The 27403-nt window shown below is 39.0% G+C and overlaps 2 protein-coding genes across 2 annotated transcripts; one reads left to right on the plus strand and one right to left on the minus strand.

Moving 5' to 3' along the window:
- Nucleotides 1-381: 381 nt before the first annotated feature.
- Nucleotides 382-12555, plus strand: ostf1 (osteoclast stimulating factor 1). The gene is made up of 10 exons (XM_004072202.5): nucleotides 382-580; nucleotides 7022-7068; nucleotides 7385-7435; nucleotides 7648-7711; nucleotides 7784-7837; nucleotides 7936-8043; nucleotides 8243-8292; nucleotides 10293-10371; nucleotides 10491-10589; nucleotides 11852-12555. The coding sequence occupies exons 1-10, from the start codon at nucleotides 547-549 to the stop codon at nucleotides 11908-11910; spliced, it is 645 nt and encodes a 214-aa protein (XP_004072250.1). The 5' UTR covers nucleotides 382-546; the 3' UTR covers nucleotides 11911-12555.
- Nucleotides 12556-12729: 174 nt separating this feature from the next.
- mapkapk5 (MAPK activated protein kinase 5) lies at nucleotides 12730-27303 on the minus strand. Its single transcript, XM_004072293.5, has 14 exons — nucleotides 25552-27303; nucleotides 24109-24182; nucleotides 20625-20700; nucleotides 20199-20296; nucleotides 19220-19328; nucleotides 18961-19050; nucleotides 17897-17992; nucleotides 17736-17816; nucleotides 17446-17633; nucleotides 17235-17355; nucleotides 16857-16987; nucleotides 16601-16716; nucleotides 16292-16396; nucleotides 12730-15697 (listed from the first exon to the last, which is right to left on the minus strand). Exons 1-14 carry the CDS (start codon nucleotides 25579-25581, stop codon nucleotides 15603-15605), a joined length of 1410 nt encoding a protein of 469 aa, XP_004072341.1. The 5' UTR covers nucleotides 25582-27303; the 3' UTR covers nucleotides 12730-15602.
- Between the last annotated feature and the right edge of the window lie 100 nt (nucleotides 27304-27403).

A 27403-nucleotide genomic window follows, 5' to 3' on the forward strand; every position in this document is an offset into this window, starting at 1 on the left:
CGTATTGATTTTTTTATTTACTGTTTACGATTTGAAATAACTGAAAAAATTACCACACAATGACGTCCGTCAATTATATTAAAACTTTAAATGTTTTTATTTTCAAGTATTAAGAGGGAAGCTTTTATTTATTCATTATCAAATCATGCACCTTAACGTCATGTTTTACAGTTGAATAGTTTTAAGATAGCAAAGATTTATAAAAAATAAAAAAAACATTAAGAGAAAATGCATAAAGGAATATTTAATTAGCTAAAAAAGTGGTTATTGGATATCTATCTATCTATCTATCTATCTATCTATCTATCTATCTATCTATCTATCTATCTATCTATCTATCTATCTATCTATCTATCTATCTATCTATCTATCTATCTATCTATCTATCAGTTCATTTTCAGTCGCAGGTGCCACGCATGCGCAGAGTCACTTTTCCGCCTCAGGACTTCCTCATTGGGAGCTCTTGGTGCAAACTGTCTCACAGTTTGACGTTTCGGCTCAAGCCTCGTTCTTCTTTTCTTCTTCCTTTTTCGTTGAGCCCCACAGATGTCCAAGCCTCCTCCCAAGCCGGCCAAGCCAGGTAAAAACCGAACTTTTCACGAGGTTGATGTTAAACTTTGGTCTACACTTCTGCTCACTCACTCACTCACACTGGGCTCGTGGCCGGTTCGCTAGTATAAATGACGGGAAATGAAAGGTTACGTTATCGGTTTGCAAAGAGCAGCGAAATGACGGGCTATAAAAGTTGCTACTCATCCCCGTAGTCGTGGTCCAGGCCCGCGGCAGGAATGTGGTTTCTTTGAGGGATTTTTTTTTTGAAGTTTCCGTGCTGATTGACGGGGGGCGGCCACTAACTAAGGTTGCAGGCCTCGGCCACTTCCCTATTTCCATCACAGGACTGGAGATGCGAGTCAGCGCGTTTTTAGAGGTGAAAGGGGGATGATCCGGTTACCCACTCCCACTCTGTTTGTTTCCACCAGTCCCACGGACACGTGTCTGTTCATTGACACAAGCTCTTTTTTTCATGGTTTTGTTGTGTGCAAATCAAACAAAATACTGAGTTTTGTACAAAAGAACATGTTTCATTCAAATGTAAAGCACATGCATCCCTGGATTACTGTGTTTGAATTCCATCCTGACCATCCTATCAGTCTGTCCTAATAATGCTCCTTCAACAGCTCATGACCACACACGGCCAGGATTGCAGTCATTTTTAACAAGACCAGGCGTGTGGCTTCAATGTGCTCGATTGTCTTTTCATGTAACATGGATTTAAATTCCATGTTTAAAGACCCACTCCAATGAAAATGTGTTTTTGAGCAATGTTCTTGTGGCATTTTTTGCCTCATAATGGAGGACATACCGTATTTTTCAGACTATAAATCGCTGTGGAGTTTGAATTTCAGCAGCAAAAAAAATGAATAATAAAAAGAATGAATTTTATATGAATAAGTCCACTGGCACTTTTGAGAGGAATTTATTTAACTAAATACGAGATCAAAAGCGAACATTTCATCGGGAGAGGCAAATCATAATAATGGAGTAGATTACAATAAAAGGATGAATATCTGCACGCTTTACTATCCTAACACGTTGGTGCTTATTTAGCTTCATGAAACAGGGAGAATCTTGTATAAAGCACAACATAAAAAAATGTCATTAGATAACCTATAGCATAAAGAACATGCTAACAAGTCAACTAAACTCTTTACATCACTTCAAATGACTAAATCTGAATTCATCATCATTTGGGTCACTTTAGAACAGTTCTGCCACATCGGGGTTAATACTACGTTCACACTGGGCCTCGGAAACCTATGTTTGAGCAGCTACTTCCAACTTAAAGTGTATGTATTCGTGGACTTCAAAGGCCTGACGTTCGTGTGTCGCTACACACATTTTAAGTTTTACACATGTATAAAACGTGCAGCCGCTGAACGTGCATCGAAAGTTAAACCAGTTCAACTTTGACCAATCAGGGACTCGAATTTGGTAGTGACGGATGGCTGGAGTTCTTTTCAAAACGCAGAGGTAACTACTGCTTGAAAACTGCCCATGAAGAAGAAATTAATAGTTGTAGTTTGTGTCATATATCAGAAAAGAGCTGGGAAGGGAAAGGCGCCGACCAAGATTCGTGAGATTTGCACCGCCTCGACTATTTCTACTAAGCCTCTTGTGGTATAGGGTAGCGACAGTCCAGTGTGTTCAAAAACCTGCGTTCAGTATGTTCTTGAACGCACCACACATACCGGGTGTGTGCGTAGCATAAGACTGAGCGGTGCATCTTCCTCTGCGTTGCAGTTGGTAGCAAATAGTGATTCACACACCTGCAGTGCCCTCTAGTGGTTGTAAATTATTAAAAAAAAATCACATACAGTAAGTCGCACCCAAGCAAACTATGCAATTATTGACAATTTATACTCCAAAAAATACAGTAGATATGGAAAACGGAGCTGAATTTAGCTTTCATTTCTCACTATTTCTATATACAAATCCATATGGGGTAAGGAATTGTCAATAGACTAAGTTGTGTACAAATTAAATGCACTTCGCAAAAATATATTGATACAAAATTGAGTTTTACATTGAACATATGTTTTTAAATACGATTTGACCACTTTTGCAAGTCTTAAAAATGAAATTTCCCCTGTTAACAAGCTGTCAAAAATACGTTACGGGGTCTCAGGCATAAACATCCAGTCCCGAAACATCGATTCAACTGTGATGAGCATGCATTATTTATTAAACTATGATAGAATTAAACTTTTTAGAATGTTTTTGATCCCCTGGCAGAAAATTTATCTTGATACCAGAGCTCTGCTAAAACAATATCAGCGGCCATGTCCTGCTCTTGTTGCAGCTCTCAGCATTGGGGAGGGGAAGGGGGACGGGCTTGCTCCGTGCCAACAGTCAACAACTCCAAAGTTTATTGCTCCCGCCCTTCTGCAGAAACTGTCCTTGAAAACAGGTTTTTAAAAATGACTTGATTGTAATTAAAAGACCACTATTCAATTCAATTCAATTCAATTTTATTTGTATAGCCCAAAATCACAACAACAGTCGTCTCGATGGGCTTCGAAGTAAAACATGAAATCAAAAGGATCACGAATACAAAGAGTTCAATAGGAAAATACTAAAATGAAATAACAAACTGACTAAGCTATACTGGCATCCCTGCCCTTAGACCCCCCTTCGCGGTAAGGAAAAACTCCCAAAAAAACCGGATTCCGGAAAAAACGAAGAAACCTCAGGGGTGCCCATATGAAGGAGGGATCCTCCCCCAGGACGGACAGGCGATTTACCAGAAATCTTAGAGAAGAATTAACTTATCTAAATCTACAACTACATATATAAAAGTCCAGCAGACGAGCTTCATCCAGCCGTGGTTATCGGGACAGTCAAAGGCGCGAGTCGAGCCGGAGACAGGAACCACAGCCAGGTGTAGGAGCAGGAGCAGAGACGAGGTACTCGGTCAGGTACAGAGCAGAGACGAGCCAGAGATGAGCCAGAGGCAGGATCCACAGCCAGGTGTAGGAGCAGGAGCAAAGGCGAGGTAAACGGTCAGGAACTGGAGCACGGATGAGCCAACTGGAGTCTGGAAGCACTCCCACTCCCCAGGAGGGGAGAGGAAAAGAGGGACAATACATGAATCGCACTGCACCAAACAGAGGCATGGAGAACTAAATGATAAATTATGATCAAGAATAGAGGAGAGGAAGGGTAGAAGTAAAAAAGGAAAGAGGACAGAACCCCAGTGTACCATAGTTACCCCAGCTTCAACTTCTAGCAGCCTTTTAAGAGAAATAGTTATTATTAAGTTTAATTTAAACAAACTAACATTAAGTTAAATAATCTCTGAATAAGAGTGATGCTGAAAAACTCATCCATGCATTTGTTACGTCGAGGCTGGATTACTGTAACTCCTTGTTAGCAGCGTGTCCTAAGAGTTCCTTAAGAAGTCTCCAGCTTGTTCAGAACGCAGCTGCTAGATTGTTAGCTGGAACCAGCAGAAGAGATCACATCACTCCTGTGTTAGTTTCGCTCCATTGGCTCCCAGTTGATTCTAGAATTAAGTTCAAGATCCTCCTGTTAACCTATAAGGCCTTACATGGAATGGCCCCGTCCTATATTAAGGACCTCATAGTCCCTTACCATCCAATCAGAACACTTCGCTCGCAAAATGCAGGACTGCTTGTGGTTCCTAGAATTAGTAAAAGTACGGTTGGAGGTAGAGCGTTTAGCCACCAAGCCCCTGTCTTATGGAATAAACTCCCAGCTCATATAAGAGAGGCCGACTCAGTTTCTACATTCAAAGCTAGACTGAAAACATTCCTCTTTGGACAGGCTTATTGTCAGACTAGACTATGAGGTCCTTAATATAGGAACGATTTTACAATAGATCACAAGATGATCGGAGTGGGTCTTTAAGGTACCACAAATCCATCATGGATTCATCATGGAAGTGCATTTTTGTGTAAAGATCAGCTCCAGCAACATCTGACAGTTAAACACAATCATAGCTTTTTTTTTCTATCATTGGAGATGATGAATTCTTTTGTCTTTTAACTGTCTTGGTTTTGAACTGCTGCAGGAACCTGGGGGGTATTCCAGAAAGTGGAGAAAAAAAGAGTGCTATACTTCAGTGAGACAGAGTCGGAGATTTTAATGACAGCATATGAAGATTATACGTCCATCAAAAAAGTAATACGGCTGCATCATCAGCAAAAGAAATTGTTTCTGCTTGGAGAAAAAAAATGGAAGGGTTTCTGTCTCATTTCTATTTTCATTGTGACGCATATATATATATATATATCTTCTTCCACTTTCGGCTTCTCCCATCAGGGGTCGCCACAGCGAACAAGTCGCATGGTAAATTTGGCAATGTTTTACGCCGGATGCCCTTCCTGACGCAACCTTCTCAAACCGGGCTTTGAACCGGCAGAGGTAGAGAAGGGAACAGGGAGCAGCCCGGAGTCGAACCCTGGTTTCACGGACGGAAGGCGCCGCAAACCAGCACGAGCTAAACTGGCTCCATATATATATATATATATATATATATATATATATATATATATATATATATATATATATATATATATATATATATATATATATATATATATATATATATATATATATATATATATATATATATATATATATATATATATATATATATATATATATATATATATATATATATATATATATATATATATATATAACTTATCCAACTTAAATGAATTAATTCAATTGGTAACAAGTAATTGAGTTAAATTTATTCAACCTAATTTCTTTTATCTATCCAACAACTCAAATGTACATATTTATCTAAATAAATATCATATGACTCCAATTCAATTAAATGTTTTCCCATCTTAATTGTACTTCTTGAATTCTCATGTCTAAGTTTTAGCCTGTAGATATTCTCACTTTTATAACAATAAAATAAATGAAACAAAATGGATTCACAACATGAAACATGTCATGTAACATTTCTCTGACATTAGCATTACATCACTAAGCAGTAGGAGTTGCTAAATAAACTCATTATTCTCCCACTCACTCATGGTGCAGAAATAATTAAATATAACAAGACAAATAACTGGGCAAAACACAGTTAAACAACTAAACACATTTGGTCAAAAAGCCACACTTAAATCCAAATCCGTCCATACAGGCAAAGGGAATGGTATCCCACAATTCCTTTCGGTGCCGATCTAACAGCAGCATTAATTTGAATGAAAGTTCAAACTGTCTGAAACTGTCTGAAAACTACGTGTTATTTTTAAGCTGATTTAACTAAAAAATAAAAAAATGATCTTAACTGAAGCAAATAATTAAGTTAGATCAAAGTAAAAGGTTTATCTTTCCAATATCCATACATGGACTTATTACTCTCTCACGGTGGAAAAAGTATTATCTGAGCTTCTTCATCCACTAAATCATTTTCAAATGGACACGCCATGCTGCTTCACCTCTCTGAAACCAAACTAACCTTCAACTAAACCTGCTCCTGACCAGGTTATGTTCAGAGCATGAGTTGCTATGGCAACTTGACATACCCTGAAACGTACCTCCATTTTTGGAACCGAAAGCTGAGGTTATCCGCTTCCTTAGCCACAAACTTACCATGGTAACTCGCATAACCTGCTTTCTGGAATACCCTCCTGGTGCTGTTAGCACAGGCATGTGTGTGTTTTGAATGGCATGACCAGGCCTGTAGAGCCGACATGCTTGCTGCACAGACCAGACTTTGTGCAGCACCAAACCCCTCTGCCTCAGAGACAGTGATGCAGTGTTTGACTCAAAAAGAGAGCCTGTGCAGCAGCAGAAGGCAGACACAGCCTCAGGTCATGTGATTTGCTTTTATTTAAGCTTCAATTTAAAAAAAACAAAAAACCTCAACATTGCTCATTTTGAATTATCAGGATTCATGACTTCTAACATAGTTGGCCAGTCAAGGGTATAAATCTCAATTTGAATTTAGCATTTGTTATTTTAAAAAAAGTGGCATTAAAAGGTTCTGTTATCCTCTGATGCAAAGCGATGGTTCAAACATAGACTCGTGTGTAACCAGCTAGTTACTCTGTTTTGTAAAAACTGCACATATATGTTACAAATATGGCACCCTGCAAGAAGCAAATGGCGTGTTAAGCTTTTGTAGGGTCGCCAGGATAAAAGCCACAACCACTCCGGTAGCATTCAGGCAGCAGCTTCACAGACCCAGAGGGCAGCTGGTGTCCGACAGTGACTACACATCATATGTGCACTGGTGTATGCTGTCCTAGCCACAAAAGGAGCCACACCTCTGTCAGTGGACCACACTCGCTGCTGCAGAGCAGCTGCATTCAGATCCAATCTGACTGAAACTAAGCTGTTGGTATGTGATGCTGTGAAGGGGTAGCAGGGCTTATTTTTATGCTCAAATGTCATTTAATGCGTCTCTGCAAGCAGCAACACAAAAAAAGTATCATAACCAGCATTGGTCATGTTTTTGTTTTGTTTTTCTTTTGTTTAGGCCAAGTCAAGGTTTTCAGAGCCTTGTACAACTTTGATCCCAGAACAGTAAGAATATTTTCGTTTTAATTATGAATCAATGATTTAAAGTTGATTTATATTTGTATAAATAAAATCATGAAAACATCTGATGGTCATAAATGTTTGTTATATATTTTCCCAATACTTTATTCAGCCTAAAATGTTCATAAAAATATTTAAAATATTCTCAAAAATACTGTATAAATGACATATTTAGCTGCTAAAAGGAAATATTAAATCCGATGTCAAGTCAGTTTTAATAAATCACAGAAATGCAGATAAAAATAAAAAATAAAGATGACATTTACTCTGTAAATGGATTAACTGTGTTTCCCCTTTTCAGCCAGATGAGTTGTACTTTGAAGAAGGTGACATTTTGTACATCTCTGACACAGTGAGTAAAATATCTAAGTGAGCTGCAGTAATGTGTTATTTTTTTTCCAGTTTTCTGTGCCTCTTTAAACTCCTTTTCTCTCAGTTTGTCTCTTTTTCTTTTGTGTTAAATGTTTCGTCCTCAGTCATGTATTCTTTTTTCCTGAATTTTCCACATTTACTCTTCGGCATTGATGCACAGAACAAATCCCTGACTTTAGTTTTTAACTGCAGAGTGACAGTAATTGGTGGAAGGGGACATGCAGAGGAAGGACGGGGCTAATTCCAAGTAACTATGGTGAGTAAAAACGTTCATGAATGGAGGTCATGAAGTTTGCCTGTAGCATTTATTGATGCTCTGTATCTTTAGTGGCTGAGCAGGCAGAGTCCATCGACAATCCAATGCACGAAGCAGCTAAAAGAGGTAAGATGATCTAAATGTCAATCACTTTTCCAACACCTGTCACACCATTCAAATGATGTGAAAACCGTTTCCATGCTCATTTTTTGTTTTGCTTTTAGGTAATCTCAGCTGGCTGAGAGAATGTGTTGACAACAAGGTTGGAATTAACGGACTGGACAAGGCTGGAAACACTGCTCTCTACTGGGGATGCCACGGAGGACATAAAGGTAACACTGAAGACACCTGGAAGCTCCGTCTGGTACCTTCCTGTGCATTAGTGACTGCAGTTTAACTCACCATGACCACCTCGATTTGTATGAGAAGTGAGGCACTGGAAAGCAGGAAGTTTGTGTCTGGCTTTCATTGTTCCTGCCTGGTTGTTTTTCTAACATGTGCCATCATTATGTTTGTTTGTTTTTTGGTCAGATGTGGTGGAGTTGTTGTTAAGCCAGTCCAACGTGGAGCTCAACCAGCAGGTCAGACGCCCCTTCATTCCTCCCCAGTCATTTATCATGAATCTGTGCAGAATTTGCAGCAACAGCATAGCTGGGGTTTGTTCTAGTCACAGTCGTGGTTCATATGAAGACCGTTCATAAGAATCAAAATCATCCAAGCCATTAGCCCTCTACACACCGGAAGCATGTCTGGTAGAGACCAATGACAGAGAATATATCAATTCACAAAATTCAATTTAGTCGCCATTTTTTCCCGATATGGATGCCGCCGCCATGTTAGGAATCAGAAATCGTCAATAAGCAGTAATTGGTCGAGTCCATGGCAACCACTCTCACCAATCAGGAGGGAGCTTGTTGGAAGTCCACACCTCCACTACCTGAAAGCGGACTCTGGAGAATCTGTCAAACGTTTCAAACTTTCCACCTCCTATTATTATTGAGGCCTCTGATTGGTCAGTTTATAACTTGAATAAAAAATGATCAAGAACATTTTAAAAACAAAAGGTAACAGACAAAGAATGGGCATTCTGACAAGCATGAGGACTGAGTAACAGCCGTTTATGTCTCTATAGAAGTCTGTAGGATTTCAGATTCTTGGAACCAGCAAGTACTTCCTGTTTGGAATGTGAGGGGGGGAGGGGGTCGCTCAGTCCAGTTCGAAGACGTGACTAAAACACTAGTTCATTAAGATTGAGCATATCCGCATGACTGTTGGGGTCAAAAAGGAAGTTATGGTGTTTAAGACAAATGTACAAGTGTCTGGGGAAAAAAATAAATTTTGCCTAGACTAGACACACTTGATGAACCTGGAACACATAAAACCAACTTTTAAAATTCAGTTAAGATTAAAGAATATATTAGTGACACCCCCCCTATACATGTGATATTAACCTCCATTGCTCAGAATTGTTTAATTTTGATAGTGAAAAATTATTTTTACACCAATTTTATGTCACATTTATTAAAACATACTAGGGTTTACAATGCAAAGCTTTTGAAATTAATAGGTAGTAAACTAAAAAATGATTATGATTATGAAATGGTTTAAAGGTTCTGGAAAAACTAGCTGTTTTCCCAGCAAATCTATGTGTCCCTTTTGTAAGGAGAGCAGGTCTGTCAACCTGGAAAAGGGAAGATGGGGGGGAACCCTTCCTAATAAGTGATGTGGCATGCAAAAAGAAATTTAAAAACAAATGTTACCGTTTGTTTTGATCTAGACTGAGCAGATCTGTCATGTGTTGTATGTGACCTCATGGCTGTCAGAGAGCATGTCAGCTGCAGTTTGATGACAGTATTTGGAAGGGGAACCCCGTTGGACTTCATCAGCAGTTTTTTCTTCTCACTAGAAAATTGTTTTTAAATAGAAATCCTTAAAAATAAGAGAGCCTGATGGACTTTTTTTTTCCATCATTGTCAGCAGTTTGGTTAGCCAAGCCGTAGTCTTAAAGCTGGGGCACCGAAAAGTAGGGGGCCCAGACTGAGGGGAGGCCCACGTTGATGAATTGATAAAACTGAAAAAAGGTTATTAATATATAATCATAAATATTTTATTTATTATGTCATGGTAACCTTTCTTTTTGTTATGGAAACACTTTGGAGACGCCTGCAGGACCTCCACTCCACAACGCCATCTTTATTTTGGAAATGGTTCAGTCCAAAAACCGTGTCTGCACGGTTTTAAGGCGTGTGCTGCTGTGTAGGAAATCTAGAATTAGGAAGTTCTTACTTTGTGGAAGTATTTAATGCTATTGCCTTGTTTAAAGAGTACAAATGAGAAGACCTTTATTTGTTCCATTAAGGGGGAAAAGTTCACTTTACTAAATGTCCTGTGGAATCCGATAAGAGCTCTTTCAGGAAGCAGAAGTATCACAAGCTGACGTCAGATTTTCTGTCTGACTCATAAAACAAACTGTTTTTCTTGCAGTGAAGCCTGGCATTGGACAGTTTCACGCAAAATCGTAAAGAAATGAAGTGAAGTGAGTGTAATGAACACATCTTAAAGCAGCATTGTTATGTTGCAGAATAAACTTGGGGACACTCCGCTGCATGCTGCAGCTTGGAAGGGTTACTCTGACATTGTGGAAATGCTGCTCAACAAAGGTGAGGTTTTTTTGTTTTTTTATGTCTTCATGTTGATAGAAATCAAATAAAAGAATGACCAGGGAATCCCTCAAACTCTTAAAGCTTTGTAGTCGTAGTTCTGCATCTCCTTGTTTCAGATGCACGGACGGACATCAGGAACAATGAGAATAAACTGGCTCTGGACATGGCCACCAACGCCCAGTCTGCGTCACTCCTCAAAAGGAAGCAGGCCAGCAGTAAGTGAAGCCGACTGCGGGGTGGAGCCTTTTACACCCACAACCCTTTGATGAACACATTTTCTGTTTACTGTTAGTTTAAAAGGGGGATCGCTTTTTCTGTGTAATAACTACAAAATTAGATTTCTGATTATATAGAAATAATCAAATTACATCAGTCCGTGTCAAGTCAGTATTTTTACTTCAAAAAAGAGAGAATCACTGGCTGTGTTTCCATTACACAAATGCGCATAACTTTAGCGAAATTCTAGAAATGTTTAAAAAAAAACTCAATTTCGCATTTACACTGTTTCCGTTAAATCGTAATTATGCGAATAGATATAAACCAACTCGCGTGATAAGTCGTTCAAAAACATGTCGACGGATGTAAACAATGCTTTGATTGACAGAAGATACAGTCCTATCTCTGCCACGGCACTAGTGCTCATCATCATCTATCAAAGGAGACTTCAGCGTCTTATTAAGGCCATGGGGCGGCGAGCTCCGCACACGTGGGGGAAGCCAGTTTAGGAAATTTTGTTTGGCAATTTTACAGATCCAACAATTCCACACAACACCGTGCAGCGCTCAAAGCAGCGAGTGGTATCCGGTTGTTGGTCACGTGACTCATGTAATTTGAAAAAGGTGTTTCCGTTGTAGTTTTGAGAAATGACAATTTCGATACGCCTCAAAAACCACCTCCTCCGAGCGCGAAAACTTTTTTTTTCTCATTGTCGTGTTTCAGTTAAGCAAAATTGTTATCGCAAATCCAATTTGCACAATTTCCTAGTAAATGGAAATGCAGCTGTTGACAAAAAATGTTGTAGTCTTTCAGCTTTTTTCAGATTATTCAAGAAAGTCATCAAGGCTGCACACAGAGCCTGTAGGTTTAAGACCCACTCCAATCAAAATCACGTTTTTTATGTTCATGAGGCATTTTTCTGACTATGGAGGACTTATCAGGAAAAATACTCAAAATTGCATTTGAGTATGAGTATTTGAGTATTTATTCAAATCATTGTGAATCAGGGGCAGATGAAAAATTGCTGATTTAAAAAATAAAGGGCAGAAAGTATGCTGGGCCGCTGGGATGCTCTAATCCAAGAGTCCTGCCCACCATTCAGAGGCAAATTTCTGATGAACTACTGCCGCTCTGTAGAAACTATGTCCTTAAAAAAAAAAAGGTATTTTGATTTTGGCTAAAAACAGCATAATCATAATGGAAAGATGGATCAAAAGATCACCAGAGAGGGTCACCACCTTTTCAATTTCTCTCATTTCAGATGTTACCCGCACACTCAGCAACGCTGAAGAGTATTTGGACGATGAAGACTCGGACTGAGCCGGCGCCGTTGAAACCTTTTCAAGTGCCTTCCATTAATTCTGCAGGGAGGGTTGTGGACATTTGAGGGCTCTATTTAAGACCACAAACGGTTGTTTCTGTTGCTTTAACTCCATTGTAGTTCGGTAACTTTGTTCAAACACGCCCGTGTCTCTGAGTGGGAATTGCAAAGCCCCGAATTAATCATTTACAGTTATCCTGCTTTGCCAAGACCTCCTTCTGATGTGGAGAAGGTTCTTGGAGTATTGGGAGAAACCCGCTGTGAACAGAAATGTGACCAAAAGCTCTCAAGAGGACCAATTGTCAACATGCAGTTGGGAATAAACGTGTCCTTAAAGTTTAAAAATGGATCTGGTCTGTCAAGCTTTAAAGCTTTACTTCCTGAAGTGGAGGCTTGAGGCTTGTAATTGGGTTAACTTCCTGTCATAAATATAAGGGGGGCCACTGATGTGCATAGATTACTTTTGTGTGGTAAAGTGTACATAAACTGTTTTGTGGTTTATAACTTTTCCACCTGCAAAAAAAACAACCTACTTTAATATCACTGTTGCTACAGACCTCATGAAAATAACTTTATATTGATCGGCTTCACAAAGTTTGATTTTTGCGTCTGATTTCCACCTAATTAAAAAATGCTTTAAAATATCTGAAGTCTTTTTTTTTCCTTTTAAGGTGAGTTTCTATCTTTAGTCTGCAATAAAGAAAGTACTAGATATGACAAACAGCTGCATTCCTATTCATTTTATTTAAAATTGTGTAAAATTAAACTTCCACTTTTGGCCAATGTAAAAAAATAAAAAGACCCCCATTAATCAGACGTTTTTACAATGCTGAAATTTTATTGTATTTTATTACAAAGTCAGCATGTTGAAGACATTCTGAGAAGGCAAACGGGGCACAAATGCATGTGGAAACGGAAAATACAGCCACTCAGAAAATGAATTTGTCAACATTCCCCCAATTTGAAATGGACATGTCATTGCAGTTACAACAGCAGGAGTTTGTTCATTCTCAGAGTGCAAGTTCCCAAAGGAAATCAAAAGCTACTGTTTCTATCATTTCAATGAGATGCTAAAAAAAAGGGGCAGGTTAACATCTGAAATTAGGATTGCTACTAATAAAAACCTCCAAGAAGATGCTACTAATTAAAAAAAAATCTGTAGTAGCTCCTTAAGATAAATCTGTTCAAATATGCAATTGTATTAGAAATGTGGAGCAGAAAACAGCTGATGAACAGTGCAGAACATGCTTATTCTCAATACTTTCGTACTTTAATTTGTAGTTTGATCAATTTTATGGGTAAATAAAAAATATAAAGAAGCTTTAAATGAGCTTCTGGCTATAACAAGTTTGCAAAATGGTTGTCCACACATTTGTATTCAAGTATTCATTAACCTCTTATTTTGTAGAAGGAAAAAAAACAGCCTTTTGTGGATTAAAAACAATAAAAATGTCAGATCTATAAAGAGTTCAGGCAGTTTACCCTGCTGCTGTAGATGTTGGCCATAACCACAGGCAGAAATAACATTCGCTTTTAATTGAAATAGGCTTTAAACATTGCAGTTAGATCTGCAAACTGCATATTCTTAGTGTTTCAGCTGAGATAAACGGGGGAAAAAAACTGTTGAACAAGGGCAAATGATGTCTCATCAAACATGGCATTAGTGTGAACGTACTTCAACTCTGTGACGAGTTGTGGAATGAGAAAAGGACCACTGTCCATCTTTCCCCTCTTCTGATTGACCTCTCTGTGATCCATTTCTGTAAGTAAGAACAATAAACGCTGCCCTTTGCACAAGGCACATTAGCGTGCAAGAGTTCACCAAAATAAAGGTCCATCAAACACAAGCTGTGGTCGTCTTTGAGCTTTCAGGACTGAAAACGCTCTCTCCGAGCTACATTTGTACTTCAACTTTTGTCACTTTTACACCAAACTGGAAAGATCAGCACACAAAGGAAGACTTTTTCTGCAGGCCTGTTGAAAGTAAAGATATCAACGATCCCAATCAGAGAGATTTCACTGGACAGCGGAGACGTTTGGCCAATGTTTGCAGCACTTCGCCTCGCAAAAGGTCACAATATGCAAGCGGAACATTTCCTGTTATAAAAGAGAGATGCAGCGTTTCATAAAGGGAAGAAAGACATGTAAAGCATCAGAGCTGCAGATGAAAAAGAGTAAACCTGAAGTCATCCATTCAGTAAACTCAACCTTCAGTCAAGTCAACATTTACAGAAACAAACTCGGATATGAATAAAATGAAAGGTCTGATTTCAGTGGGGAAAAGCCCACTGAAATGAAGCAGGGAATGTCCTTCAACAGTAACACTGGCAGATAGGCTAGGCTGCACTCATTCTGAGCGCATCTCCAAAAAGTTCACGTCAAGTCGGACTGCAAGTCTTCAAGATGGAAATCCAGACCCTTTTCTGATCTTTTACGAGAACAAACCCAACATCTGATTTTTTGTTTTGTTTTATCCTCTGAACTCAAGTATTTGACATGAAAACATCATTTCTGATCTGAATTCCAGCAACTTTATGCAAAAAGCAGCTCCGACGGTGCAAGCTTGACGGGACTGAATTTGAGGCGTTTCAAACTCGTGGAAGGAATTTAAAAAGACATTAACAAAAAATTCAGTTGATTTTTATTTGCTAGGCACGAACCTCATATGCTTTGAGAATCAAGTTTTCTTTAGATCTTTAACCACATCCTGCAACACCCTCAAAAGAAGGCAGAGACAACTGGAAGCTCTGAAAAGGAGATTGTCAGCCTTCTTTTTTTGCCAAACATAGACACTAAATAAGCCGTATAAAGTTCATACTTGGCTTTGATATGTTCGTATAGGTCTTTTACAAGCTTTAACCCATTAAAATGACCAGATGCGACAGACGCATGCATCTTTTTTTTCCCATAAAGGGAGACACATTTGCATGCTTTTATCTTTCTAGCCTGGTAAAAATACAACAATTTTTTTTCCTTTGTATACTTAAAAAAACAACTTTTCATAGAAGATTTGCGTGTTTTTTTTTTTAGTGGGGCTGTTTCAGAAGATTAAAACAAGTGATTGAAACAAGATGACACTTTTATGCGTCTGCTCCTCCTCGTCATCTCGTTAAAAAACAAAAACAAAGAAAAAACAACCGATATGAGGACCAAATGTGCGGAAGAACAGTCACATTATAGACAGCTTCTCTAAACTGTAGAGCACACTACCAACTACATGACATGTATAAAAGATTGGAATTTTGTTTCAATAAATAAAACTAGTAGGATGATTAAAATAAAATAACATCATGAAATATTACCATCAAATGAATGACATTGAATATGAGCAGCTAATAAAAATTCCCTCCCCAAAAATAATTTCTTTCACAGATTTCCGTAGGGTTTTTTTTCTTCAGTTTTTTTTCTTTGAAAAAAGTAAAATATATACTATTTTCATTGTTCTTTGCAATTGTCCTTTTAAAAAAATCAAAGTACCAACAAGTTCTCTGAAATGTATCTACAGCTGTACAATAGCTCTTGCGATAGATCGACGTTGTCTTGCAAGTGAGTTTATGAAAGAGGAAAAAAAAGGAATAGCGCATCATTTTGACATTAAAAAAAAGCCTTTGTACAGATATGAGTTTAAAAAAAAAAGGATAATAAACAATATAAAAGGAGAAGGGGGGTAGAAAGACAGCTTCTTTTTTTTTTAGTGAGATTCTTGAAGGTTTGTCTTCTCTTCAATGGCCAGCTTGACGATTTCTGCCAACTTCAAACGATCAACTTTATCAGAAAAGGCCCGTCCTGCAATGAAAACACTGGTGGTCAAAGACTTGCTCAGTCCTTTGCTCTGATCTCCCTCAGTTTGGAAAAATATGGAGGAATTGGCTTTAAGGAAGACATTACAGAGTCTGCATTGAAAGAACCACTCAGATTACATTTTTTGGGGTTTTTTAACATGTTTTTGTGGCATTTGTCTCACGATAGACAACACATATCAAGAAAATGAAGCTTTAAATGGCATTTTTGAGTATTTATTTATTCAAATGTTGTGAATCAGAAGCAAAGGAAAAATGCTGTTGACATTCAAAAGAGCTAATTTCGAAAGAACTACTGCCGCTCTGTAGAAACTATGTCCTAGAAAACGACACAGATTTTTTATTTTTATTTTAGCTAAAATCGCAAAAAAAGATGATCGGAGTGGGTCTTTAAATCTTTATTTTGATATAAAAGTCTTCTGGAGATAAATGTGCAGAAACCCACAACATGGACGGCTGAGAAAACCTTTGAGTTTCTTTTAGGATTTCGTTTGGAGATCTCTCCCAGAGTCTCTGAACTAAAAGCACATAAAAAAACGAGGAATAAAATGTATTTTTAGGATGAACTACAACTACTGACCGTTCCAGCTGAGCCCCTGCAGGCTGTCTCTCAACAGCTTGCAGTCTCTGTTGAATCTCCAGGCTTCAAACATCACCTCATTCAGCTTTTCATCCTTGTTCTCTCCTGGAAAAGCAGAAGCTCTCACTTGCAACTGACTCACACTTGTATTTCATCATCTTTATTTGGGATTTTCTTCTGATACACAGCTTTGTTGTCTTTTAAATTCAGAAAAGTCTTCCTGCTTTTTCTTTTATTAAATAAAAACTAACTACCAAAAACTACTTAAACCAGCAGCACGTGATAGAAGGTGCAGAGGGTAAGACTGACCGGCTTGTGGTAGAATGCACTGTGCGATGACGTCTCGTAATTTTTCCAGCGCTACGTTGGAGTCTTCGCCTTCGATCTCTGGGTCGTGAATGAAAAAGGTGTCGCTGGGTTTGGGTCTGTAACACAGTCAATAAAACTAATTACAGATTCTAGTGTAAAACAACACATTTCCCATTACCAGCAGAGTAAAAACATCATCATTGCTAATATATTAAGACTCTCAGAAGAATTATGAAAGTAAGGGAGGTGGCGGCACCCGAGCAGTTTCCGCTTCCTGAGGATTGGATTGTTGACAGAATTCAGCGGCTTTAGGCTGACGTTCAGATCCTGGATTCTCATGTTGGCCAGCTGCTCAGCGTGGGCTTGCTGGATTCCTGCAACCACGGCCTGGAAACCAGAGAGCCAGAGAGCGTGACAACCGTTGCATGCAGAGGAACAAAACAGCCGGTCCTGCAGGATGTCTGTATTTTTCCTGATAGGTTTGTGATGTCAATATTAGGAAAAAGTCCTACAATCAAAATCTAAGAAAGATTATTCGGCTGATGCACTTTTCTCCTCTTCTTTTTCCAATTTATTTGTTTGAAAAAACAAATAAATGGAGGTTCTTTGTAAAGGTGAAGGAAAGAAAGCTTACCTTGTCCATCATCATCTGAGCAGACGGCAGCACATTGTCCAAGGCTTCGGTGCAGTTGAGCCACGGATGAGCTAAGACCTCCTCAATAGTGAGCCTCTCCTCTGGCTTCACCTTCAGCAGCCTAATGGGAGCATAAAAGCAGAAAAAAAAATGAGAAACGTGTTCTGGTTGAAGAACATCTGTTTGGGAACACAGGAAAATAACAACTCACTTGCGTACAATATCCTTAGCCATCTCAGAGATCTGGCTCCACTCATCTTCAGGAAAGTCAAAGCTGCCCGTCATTATCTTCTTCCTCATGTCTTTTGGGATGGTTCGACTGTGATGCTTGGAGTAGAACGGTGGATAGCCGCACAGCATTATGTAGATAATCACACCCAGAGACCACAAGTCACAGCTCTGCAGGGAGCCAATAAATATAGATTTAAACATCAGTTGAGCGCACAGCACTTTCTATCAATTTGCTCACTGAGAATGACTCATTTCTGGCTCGAGCCTCACTTTGTTATATGTATAGGGAGTTGGCGAGGTAGGTATAATTCCAGACTTTTCTTTCTGGTGTCTTCTTTGAGCCTCGAGTACCTGAAAGACAATAAAATGTGAGCTGATCCCCTGAAATAAAAAAAAAACAAGTCTGAGATTGACATGTCTGGATTTTGTACCTGAGGTGCTACGTAGTAAGGGGTAAACTGAGGAGTCATCAAGTCTCCTTGATCAATTTTGGCAAAGCCAAAGTCACACAACTTGACAGGAGCATCCTACAGAAAGAGACCAAAACAACTGCATGACAGAGAGAAAAATGTCAAAGTAAAACGAGCACAGAAACGTTATTTAACAAAATGAGAGGTCTACACAGATCCCTGCAGCTGGTGCTTCAAACTGTTTTTTAGCTTATGGCAGTAATTTCTGAATTTCTGTTACTTCTACCAGATGAACCCTCTATTATGGTAAACAAACACGGAGGGTGTGTGTCAATTCCCTCAATGCTCGCTACTTAGGGCGCTGTGGCATTTTGTCGGGCTGTCCGAATCTACAATTCCAAAATCAAGTGCCACCGAAATTTCCCCGAAGTCTCAGCAAAAAACTAGTGTGGATTAATGCTCATTCGATTAACTAATACAGACCACAATGCATTGTGTTTGAATGGTTTGTCATTTAAGAAAATGTCTGCACATTTATTTTTTTATAAAATCGTAAAAGTTGAAACGCTTTTTTGACGTAGAAAAGACACTGGACGGGCCACAAGCTCCGCGCTCTGCTTCATTCCGATGCATCCACTCGTAGACACCTAGATCCAAGTACGTCTTTGTTTTCTGGAATCTGGCTCTAAACTGAACGGCTGAATAGCTCCAACATTGCTCGCAATTTCTGCTGCACAGCTAATGTTAGGTTGGGGGTCTGAGGGACTGTAAGCTAGCGGGATAGAATGTAAACAGAGATCTCTCAGCAATGGGAAGGGGTGGGTGGGGGGCGGAGTGTGCTCCACGTCAGCTCACAACTCAGAGGTGAATTTCTAATGAACTCCTGCCGCTCTGCAGAAACTATGTCCTAGAAAACAACAGGTTTTGTTTTGAGCGAAAAGCACCACAATCATAATTACATAAAAATCCACTGGGAACATTTTTGGCTCAAAAGATGATCGGAGTGAGTCTTCAAAGTTTTAGTGCTGGCTTTCCTGGTGTGCTTGGAAAAATACACGTATATCAGTGTAAATCCGGGAACTTACTAAAGAGTTATCCTTGAAGAGCAGGTTTTCTGGCTTCAGATCACGATGTGCAATATTTAGGGAGTGACAGTGTGCTAATGCTTGACTAATCTGTAGGGGGGTAAAAAACAAAAAACAAGGTCAAACTGGAACAATTCTTTGTGTGTTTTATTGCTCACCTGATCAAAGTTTCTGTATGCAGAAGCAACCTGGAATGTTGGTGCCTTAAAACTGTTTTACTACAAACCCTAACAACTATGATGCATGTGTCTTCAGGTACCTGTTTGGTGACCTGACTCGCCATCTTCTCAGTAAAGTGCCTGTGTTGACTGATTCTGTGGAAGAGCTCACCCCCTTCCATCATTTCCATGACAATCAGGAGCCTTGCTCTTAAAGAAAAGAGAGGAAAATAAAATAATGGGTGAGTCAACATCAGTAAACGTAAAAACGAAATGCACTGATATGGAAATCTTTTGACTTCCAGAATGAAGCTCACCTAAAAAGCAAAGTAAGTGCAGTTCACCAAGTAACCACTAGGGGTGGGTTCCTATTGCAACTGAGCGCACATTCACTTCAATGCAAATGGTTCAACTTCACAAATGAAATGAGAAACACAATTTGGCCGTTGTGGCTACATTTAATATTCAAACCACTTTACAGGACAGTTTTATATTTATAACAAAATGTTGCCAATAAAAGTTATTTTTTCGATTGACTAAAAACTTTCAGATTCTCAGATCTATGGCCTTACTGGGCATGTTCCAACAAGTTGATTCTCCCACCCTTGAGCTTCTTGTCAGTCAAATTTGGGTTCAGTTATGAAATACTTTGAATAAATATAGACATCTACAGAGTTAAAAAACATAAATAAAAGAATGCATTCCTGCGAGTCATGTAATCACTCCAGCCGTCATCTCTTTTACTGGTACATGTGTGTATTGCATAGTGAGGTCTGGATTGTTTTTAACAGCGAGTGTTTTACATTGGCACATTAGGATCGTCGGAGGCAATTCTTCGCCTTCTATGGTTTTTCTAATCAATCAAAAGCAACCAGAACCACAAAGATCAACAGGAAAAGCAGTGACACATGAACTCCACAGGACACACAGTTGACGGCTTAAACTCTTGAAATAAATGATCTGGGTGGCTAGCTTCTGCATTTGCACAGTCATGCTGACTGATCTTTCAAAGATTTATTAAAAGTTGCATAAAAACCTCCACAAGATATCAAGAGATTGTCCCCAAAGCGAGTTTCTTACCTGGGGCTGGATTCATGAGGGAACTGGACACTGTTGGCATAAACATCCAAGATCTGCACTATGTTTGGGTGGTTGGCACACATCATATGGAGACGTACCTGTTTGGAAAGCAGTTCCATAAGTGTGGACAGGCCAGCACAGTTACTATGACCAACAGGTGGATCTGAAAATGACTATTTGACCATAAATAATAAATGAACTCGCACCATATTAGCTCGTTTGCAGTTTAAGGGGCAGCATATTTTCCAAATATAGCAATTTAGCACTGCAAGTTTATGAATTCTCAATTAAAATTGTTTATTATAAAAAACAAACAATTGTCAATAATGACAAATAATTGTGTTGAATGAAGACTGAAAGCAGAAGAAAGAAGAAGAACCAAAAACTATCAAACATGAGGATTCATTGAACCAAGACACGTCTAACCTCATTTCTGGCTTTGGGCCGATCAATGAGGATTTTCAGCGCCAGGCGTTCCTGAGATGACTTCTTCACACAAACTCTAGACGAGAAGAACACAAGGGGCAACAATGCGTTAAGCAACGCAACAACCCAAATGTTTATCAGCCACAAAGGTGGGTAAAGACTCTGAAAGGTCGTTTTTGGAGTCTAATCATCTGATCTAAATCCTGATCTGCAAAATGAATTCAAGGTCTGTTTATAAAATACAAAACCCAAAACAAAGTTGGACTGCCACAATATTCAGAGCTCAAAAGCTCAAATTTATCCTTAATAAGAAATATGCTAAAATATGAAGAGCAAACACATATGAAAAAAATAAAGCTTTACTTGGGGGCACATATCATTACAGTCCCAGTCAGAACAGACCTTGTGCAAGATGAGCGACAGTCCTGCATTGCTTTAACACTCCCTACAGAGTTTTATATCTATAATAATGGTGTTCCAAAAGTCAAAATTACCCGAGTTCACTGAGATTTTCAGCATTGATGTGGCAACATTTACTCCCCCTCCACTAAGCTAGAGGGGTCTTTTAAGGAAGCACCGGTATGCAAGTAGGTTTCCTCAGGAGGAGAAACTCTCACTCTCTGATGAGGCAAGAAAGCAACAAGGGGCGGGGACAGCACATCAAGGTTGGTTGCCTCATCATTCCACCTGATGAAATTCCTAAGTCTCTGCTGTGCTGTAAAGGAGTCACACAAATCCTTGGTTTTTCCCAGATATTTAGTTTTTGTACGTCGTTTCTGACTGTCAGAATGGTTACAGAAAGCAGCAGTGGATGCAGTTTATTTTGCTCAGACAAAAACACGGCAAACAGTTTTGCTGAGGAGCAATTTATGCAAGTTTCTGAACAAAACTCATTAAACAGCCTGATTTGGTGTCAAACGCTTCTTTAACCAGGTATTGTTTGACTGACAATGAGTCCTCTGTTTGTTGCAGTGCGATTCATGTACTGTCCCTCTTTTCCTCTCCCCTCCTGGGGAGTGGGAGTGCTTCCAGATCCCATTTGGCTGATCCGTGCTCCTGTACCTGACCGTGTATCTCATCTCTGGCTCGCCCCTACTACTCCTCCTACACCTGGCTGTGGATCCTGTCTCCAACTCGACTCGCGCCCCCGGCCGTCCCCCCAACTATGTCTGGATGAAGCTCGTCTGCTGGACTTTAAATATGTAGTTGTAGAGTTAGATAAGTTCATTCTTCTCTATGAGTTCTGGTAAATCGCCTTTCCGTCCTGGGGGAGGATCCCTCCTTTATGTGGGCACCAATGAGGTTTCTTTGTTTTTTTCCGGAATCCGTTTTTTTATGAGTTTTTCCTTACCGCGAAGGGGGGTCTAAGGGCAGGGATGTCCAGTTTAGTTTAGTCTGTTTAGTTAGCTCAAGTTAGTATTTTCCTATTGAACTCTATGTATTTATGATCCTTTTGATTTTATGTTTTATTTTTTCAATTACTGACATGAAGCCCATCGAGTCGACTGTTGTTGTGAATTTGGGCTACACAAATAAAATTGAATTGAATCTAAATTTGCAGGATTTGCTCCCTACAGTGCGTGCGTGGTTCTGTGTTTGTAATGAAAGCAGTTTGACATTCTATGACATGATGCTTGACTGACTTTAGACCGAAGATACAGGCATTACTACATAAGAATGTTGGATAGAAGATGCTTATTCTTAGAAAAAGTTCACTTTTCTTGTGTTACACACTTATTTGTTCACAGATTATTCTAACCGTACCTCACCACTGCTAACGTCTGATTAATAGTTTGTGTAGTTGGCTGAATAATTTTTATTTGAAATATGAAAACTGGATATAGTTTCATCTGAAGCTCCAGCTTTTCTTTCTGTTAATAAATCTGGTTCCAGTGTGTATTTATTTGCATTGAACGGATGATTAGTTCAACTAAATCAATAAAGTCAGCGAAGACAAACGTTTTGATAATCAGTCAGAACTTATCTGGATTCAATGCAAGAAAAAGTCTTTTACTATAAGCATTATCTATTTTTTTCTTTAAAAACAAAATAAATCATAAAAGTTCCCCTTAAACTTTAAGCAGAAGTACAGATTTATGAGCAGGTTCTGCTAAAATAATAATAATTTACCACCTAATTCTGTACTAAACACAGGCGCAGAGGGTTGGTGGGGCCGCTGTGGACCCAAAGTCCAATTTTGTGAAAATAATCAACCATAAAAGGCTGATCCACCTCCTGACTTAAGGAGGGAGTGTTTATTTTTTTTGTCATTTTCCTGGAAAGTGGAAGTTAAAACTTAAAAACATGGACACGAACACTTCCAAACTTTTACTTGCAAACAAACTTTGACAAAATACCAGACTAGGCTTTCCATGACAGGGTTCACAACTATTTCATTTTGTGCTTTAAAGAAACTTTTTATTCTCAAATTAAACCGTCTAAACATGCAGCCCCCTTAAACTCAAACTATTCCATTGAAGTCTCACCAACAGAAACATTCTGCTTTGGTGAAAGGTCCCTGGACTGTGTAGAAAGAAATGAGAATGAAATTTCCACTAAAAGCTGACTCAGATTGAGTTAGAGCATTATAAAAAATAAAAAAAAACATTAATCATAGGTTTTGTGACGAGGATGAAGGATTTCTCTGTCTTGCTGCCTGAAACCGACATCTGAAATCCGTTCTTGCCTCTTTCTGACAGGCTCAAAGATGCTGAACGAGCAGAAGTGAAGTGGTGGCAGCTATTGATATATGAGAGGCTTTATCTGGCTGAAATCAGCAGGTCGGTGGTTTAAAATGGACGGCAGCAAAGCAGTTTCCTTCTGTTTGAGACTCAGCTTTAACATGTCAGAAGTCTTTTAGGATATTTCGGACATCAACACACAATTTGGCATAAAAGAAATATCAAACACTGGGGGTTAAGGCGATTCCTGTTTTAGTTTATTTCCTTGTAGTCTCCACTCTGTTAGAATTGCAATAACAAAAAAGACTAAAAATGAGTTAAGCAGCAGATAAACAGGTTCAGCATTCCCGGAAAAGCATACCAGTAAAGCATACGCTCTACTGCAGTAATATGTTTAGATACAGTACCTTTTTTTTAATTATTATTTCTTTTCGCTCATTTTCATTCATTCATCTTTTAGACCCGTTTTGTCCCTTTCGGGGTGGGCGAAGGCAGGGGGGGGGGCATCCTGGACAGGTCGGCAGTCTGTCTGCAGGGCCACAAATCACACACCCATGCACACTCGCATACAAACCTAGGGATTCCACTGATTCAGCAAAGTCAGTTTTCTATCATAATTAATATTCTCCAACCTTAATGTTAGCAAAAAAAAAGTGTGAGGACTCCTTTCCATGAACAAAACAACAACAACACAGGATCACTTGTTCTGGTCATTTTTCAAAGAAAACATGTCTTGAACATAAAAAACGGTTAAATCGGTTGTTTCAAGACTTGAGATGATGAAGAAAATGGTCGTCGCTCACCTGACGGGACCACTGATTCCAGCTCCCAACTTCTGGGTCCAGTTTATGTTGTATTCATCCAGGATGGATGATTCCTGTTCGAATTGGAAAAAGGTTAGAATATTATAAAGGAAGCAGGTGCAGCTGTAATATCCGAATGTGTACTATATTATTATTTATGCAGAAATATCTACTTTGCGATCAAATGAAAAACATTAAGATTCAAAGTTCGTAGAGACATTTTACATCTCAGAAAACTGTCCAGTGTCATTCCTCCAATTTAGTTAAGGAGCGCTAGAAAATTGATGCCACAAACTGATCATCCAATACCTGCAATACGCAACTAAATCACAATACAAGGTATTAACATTAAATAAGCATTTTAAAGCCGCATATTGATCATCCTTTGAGTTATTTTCAAAGCGTTCCCAGTGTTTTTTTTTTTAAATTATGATTATGCTGTTTTTAGCCAAAATCTCGTTGTTTTCTAGGACATAGTTTCTGCAGAGCGGAAGGACTTGATTAGAAATGCGTTGTGGGTGGGACTGTTAGCGCGGAGCAGCACCGCCCCCCCAAACATTTTCAAACAACTTAAATGAAGAAATACTTAAAAAAAAAAAAATGCAATTCTAGGCCAGATTTTCTTTACATATGTCCTCCATCATCAAAACTGCCACAAAAACATGTTAAAAACACACATTTCATCTGAGTGGGACTTTATCAAGAGTTATTTGCATTCAGAGAAAGTTCGTACTTCCCTGTTATCACTACCTTTAGCAATGGCTAAACATGCATCATCAGGTGAATCATTTCACAACAGCGCCAGCCCAAACAGAAGTTACCTGAAGACAAACAACTCGGCTGCCATGATGCTACACCTGAGAAAGGTTAAGCACTGCAGTCTAAAGAAATGCCTTAGGATTACTTTAGTGCGACCGGGAGGAGTAGAAATCATTCACTTCTTCACATTGTTCTTTTCCAAATTTGATCACGAAATAAGAAAATGGTTGTTCTTCCCTTTTGTTTTGTAATTAAATCAAGATAGGATCATTGTGAGCAACTGCTGATTGCATAGTTCCTTCAAATTCTTGACAATTCAATCTGTTTAGTGTAAACAAATATGGATTTTAAGCTGCGTGTCTTGTTTTGTTTAAAGGTTTTAACAGTCAAATTGCTTTGTGGATTTAGGTTTTTCAACATAACAGCCGATTTTCGGTTTAATTTCTTGTAGTCAGTGATCCTAAGGGTTTTAAAGTCTATAAAGTTTAGGCAACAAACGCAACTCATGATGTTGTCTAAAGGACACTTTTTTTATGGTGTCATCAGTGTCACACCAAGATTTTATGATAGTGTGATGCAACCTCTTATCATTAGAAACAAAATAAAACTGTCAGAAATAGAAATTAAACTGGTAAATCATTAAAAAGCCCATAAGTAACTGCCAGACATGACATGTTCACTTACCTTGATGAACTTGTCTGCGTCCTCTGACATGCTGCTCTGTCTGTCAGGTGAACTATGTCACGGTCTCTCTCTGGGGTAGAAACGAGTCGTTCTTCCAGGACCTTTACCAAAGCTTTGGCCTTGTGACCCCGGGCTAGACCAAGGCTCGTTATAGCACTACTGAGGACAGGACAAGGCCATAACAGCACGGATCAGCCACAGCTGAAGGGGGTCCCCTTCGAAACCCGAAGCCCGCACGGCCGGTGCGGGGTGACGTCGGATCACAACCTCGGGGTCCTCCGACTAGCACTTCCAGTCGTCTCGCGTTAACCGTAGTGACCATGAGCCTCAGAGTCCAAACAGGGAAATGCAAATTCTAACGCGTGCTAGCACCCCAACACTGAGGGGGCACACACAACAGAGCACCGGAGCCGAAACGGTATTTTAGTCGGAGGTTGGCGAAGTCACTGAAACTGAACGTGACTGTGCCAAGACTGGTTGCTAACAAATCCACCGTACACATAACACTAAAACACGTCCGAGAGAGCTAATTCTAGCCGAAAATGGTATCTGTAAACCCTCCTTTCTCGAGCAGATCAACACTGATCTGACACACAGCGGGCACACGGCGTTCCCAACAGCGTCTTATGCTGTCGCGGTGTTAGCTAGCTAAGCTTAGCTAACTCAGACAACTTTAGTTGTCAAGCGACATGATAACTGTCTTTTGTAAGACATGATCGTAAAGACGCTAAAATGGTGGGGATCAATGACAGTATAGGCTGACAAAGTGCGTCTTCACTGTTGACCAAGATGATACCTGCATCTCTGCTCTATATTTTGCTAATCCCAACGCTACTTGTCAGAGAAATACACAAGCCGCCGAGTCGGTACGACGCAGTAGCTGTTCGTGCAGAACGCCTGATCAAAAACGGGAGCATATTATTATTATTATAAATTCAAGCAACTTTCTAACAATCCATCATAAAAAATAAACCTGCATGTTGTGTTGTTTTCCACGTGAAGTTGTGGGTGTTTTTCTATTTTTTATTTTGAAAGGCCAGTCAGTTCAAGAAACATTCACTCCATTGTGAATTGGATTTCCATGCTAATTTTAATTAGTCGATCCAGTTTAATGAGCATCTTTAAAATAGATTTATCTATTTTTGACGCTTTTCGCGTTTTAAAGTAAATTTGCAAAACAATTTAAAGAAAACCCCACAGATAGCAATTAAGGCAAAAACGCTTTTTACTAAACTAAACACATAAATACTTGTACAATTCAATTAAATCTAACATATTTGACAGTTGTCCAAACATGCATACCAACGAACAAAACTGGGTTATTTAAAAAACTACAAATTTAAAAAGAAAAGCACTTTAGAAAATGTATTTATTTGAATTTTGTGTTGTTGTAGTACTCACTTTTTGTTGCCTCTTTGAGAACTCCCATGTAATCTTTCACCTCACATTTTATTTATTAGTAGTGTCTGTTCACAATAATCATTGACTGTTGTTTAAAATCTTCTTTATTTTTTAATATCTTAAGAAATTTTGTCCAGTTGAGAGATGCAAAACTTGCACAAAGACGGCAAAATGCAGTGCCTAGTTTTACACTCCATCCAAATTGCCTTGATTTTTCATGTACTTTTTCTTTCTTTATTGCTTTTTTGGTTTGAATGTTGCCAATCAGTTTTATAATTTTCATGTTATACACGTTTTCTGTTGTTTAAGTTGTGTCTTTCAGTAAATTGTTGAATAAAGGTCACATACTACTGCATGGTATAGCGTGGGAACCAACTACTGACTAACCTTAACTGTTGTTCAATGCAGGTTTATAAGGATTTGAATCGGGTGACCATGTTTAAGAAATGGG

Source organism: Oryzias latipes, chromosome 9 (assembly GCF_053564925.1).
Source record: "Oryzias latipes strain Hd-rR chromosome 9, Olatipes_Hd-rR_3.1".
Lineage (NCBI taxonomy): Eukaryota > Metazoa > Chordata > Actinopteri > Beloniformes > Adrianichthyidae > Oryzias > Oryzias latipes.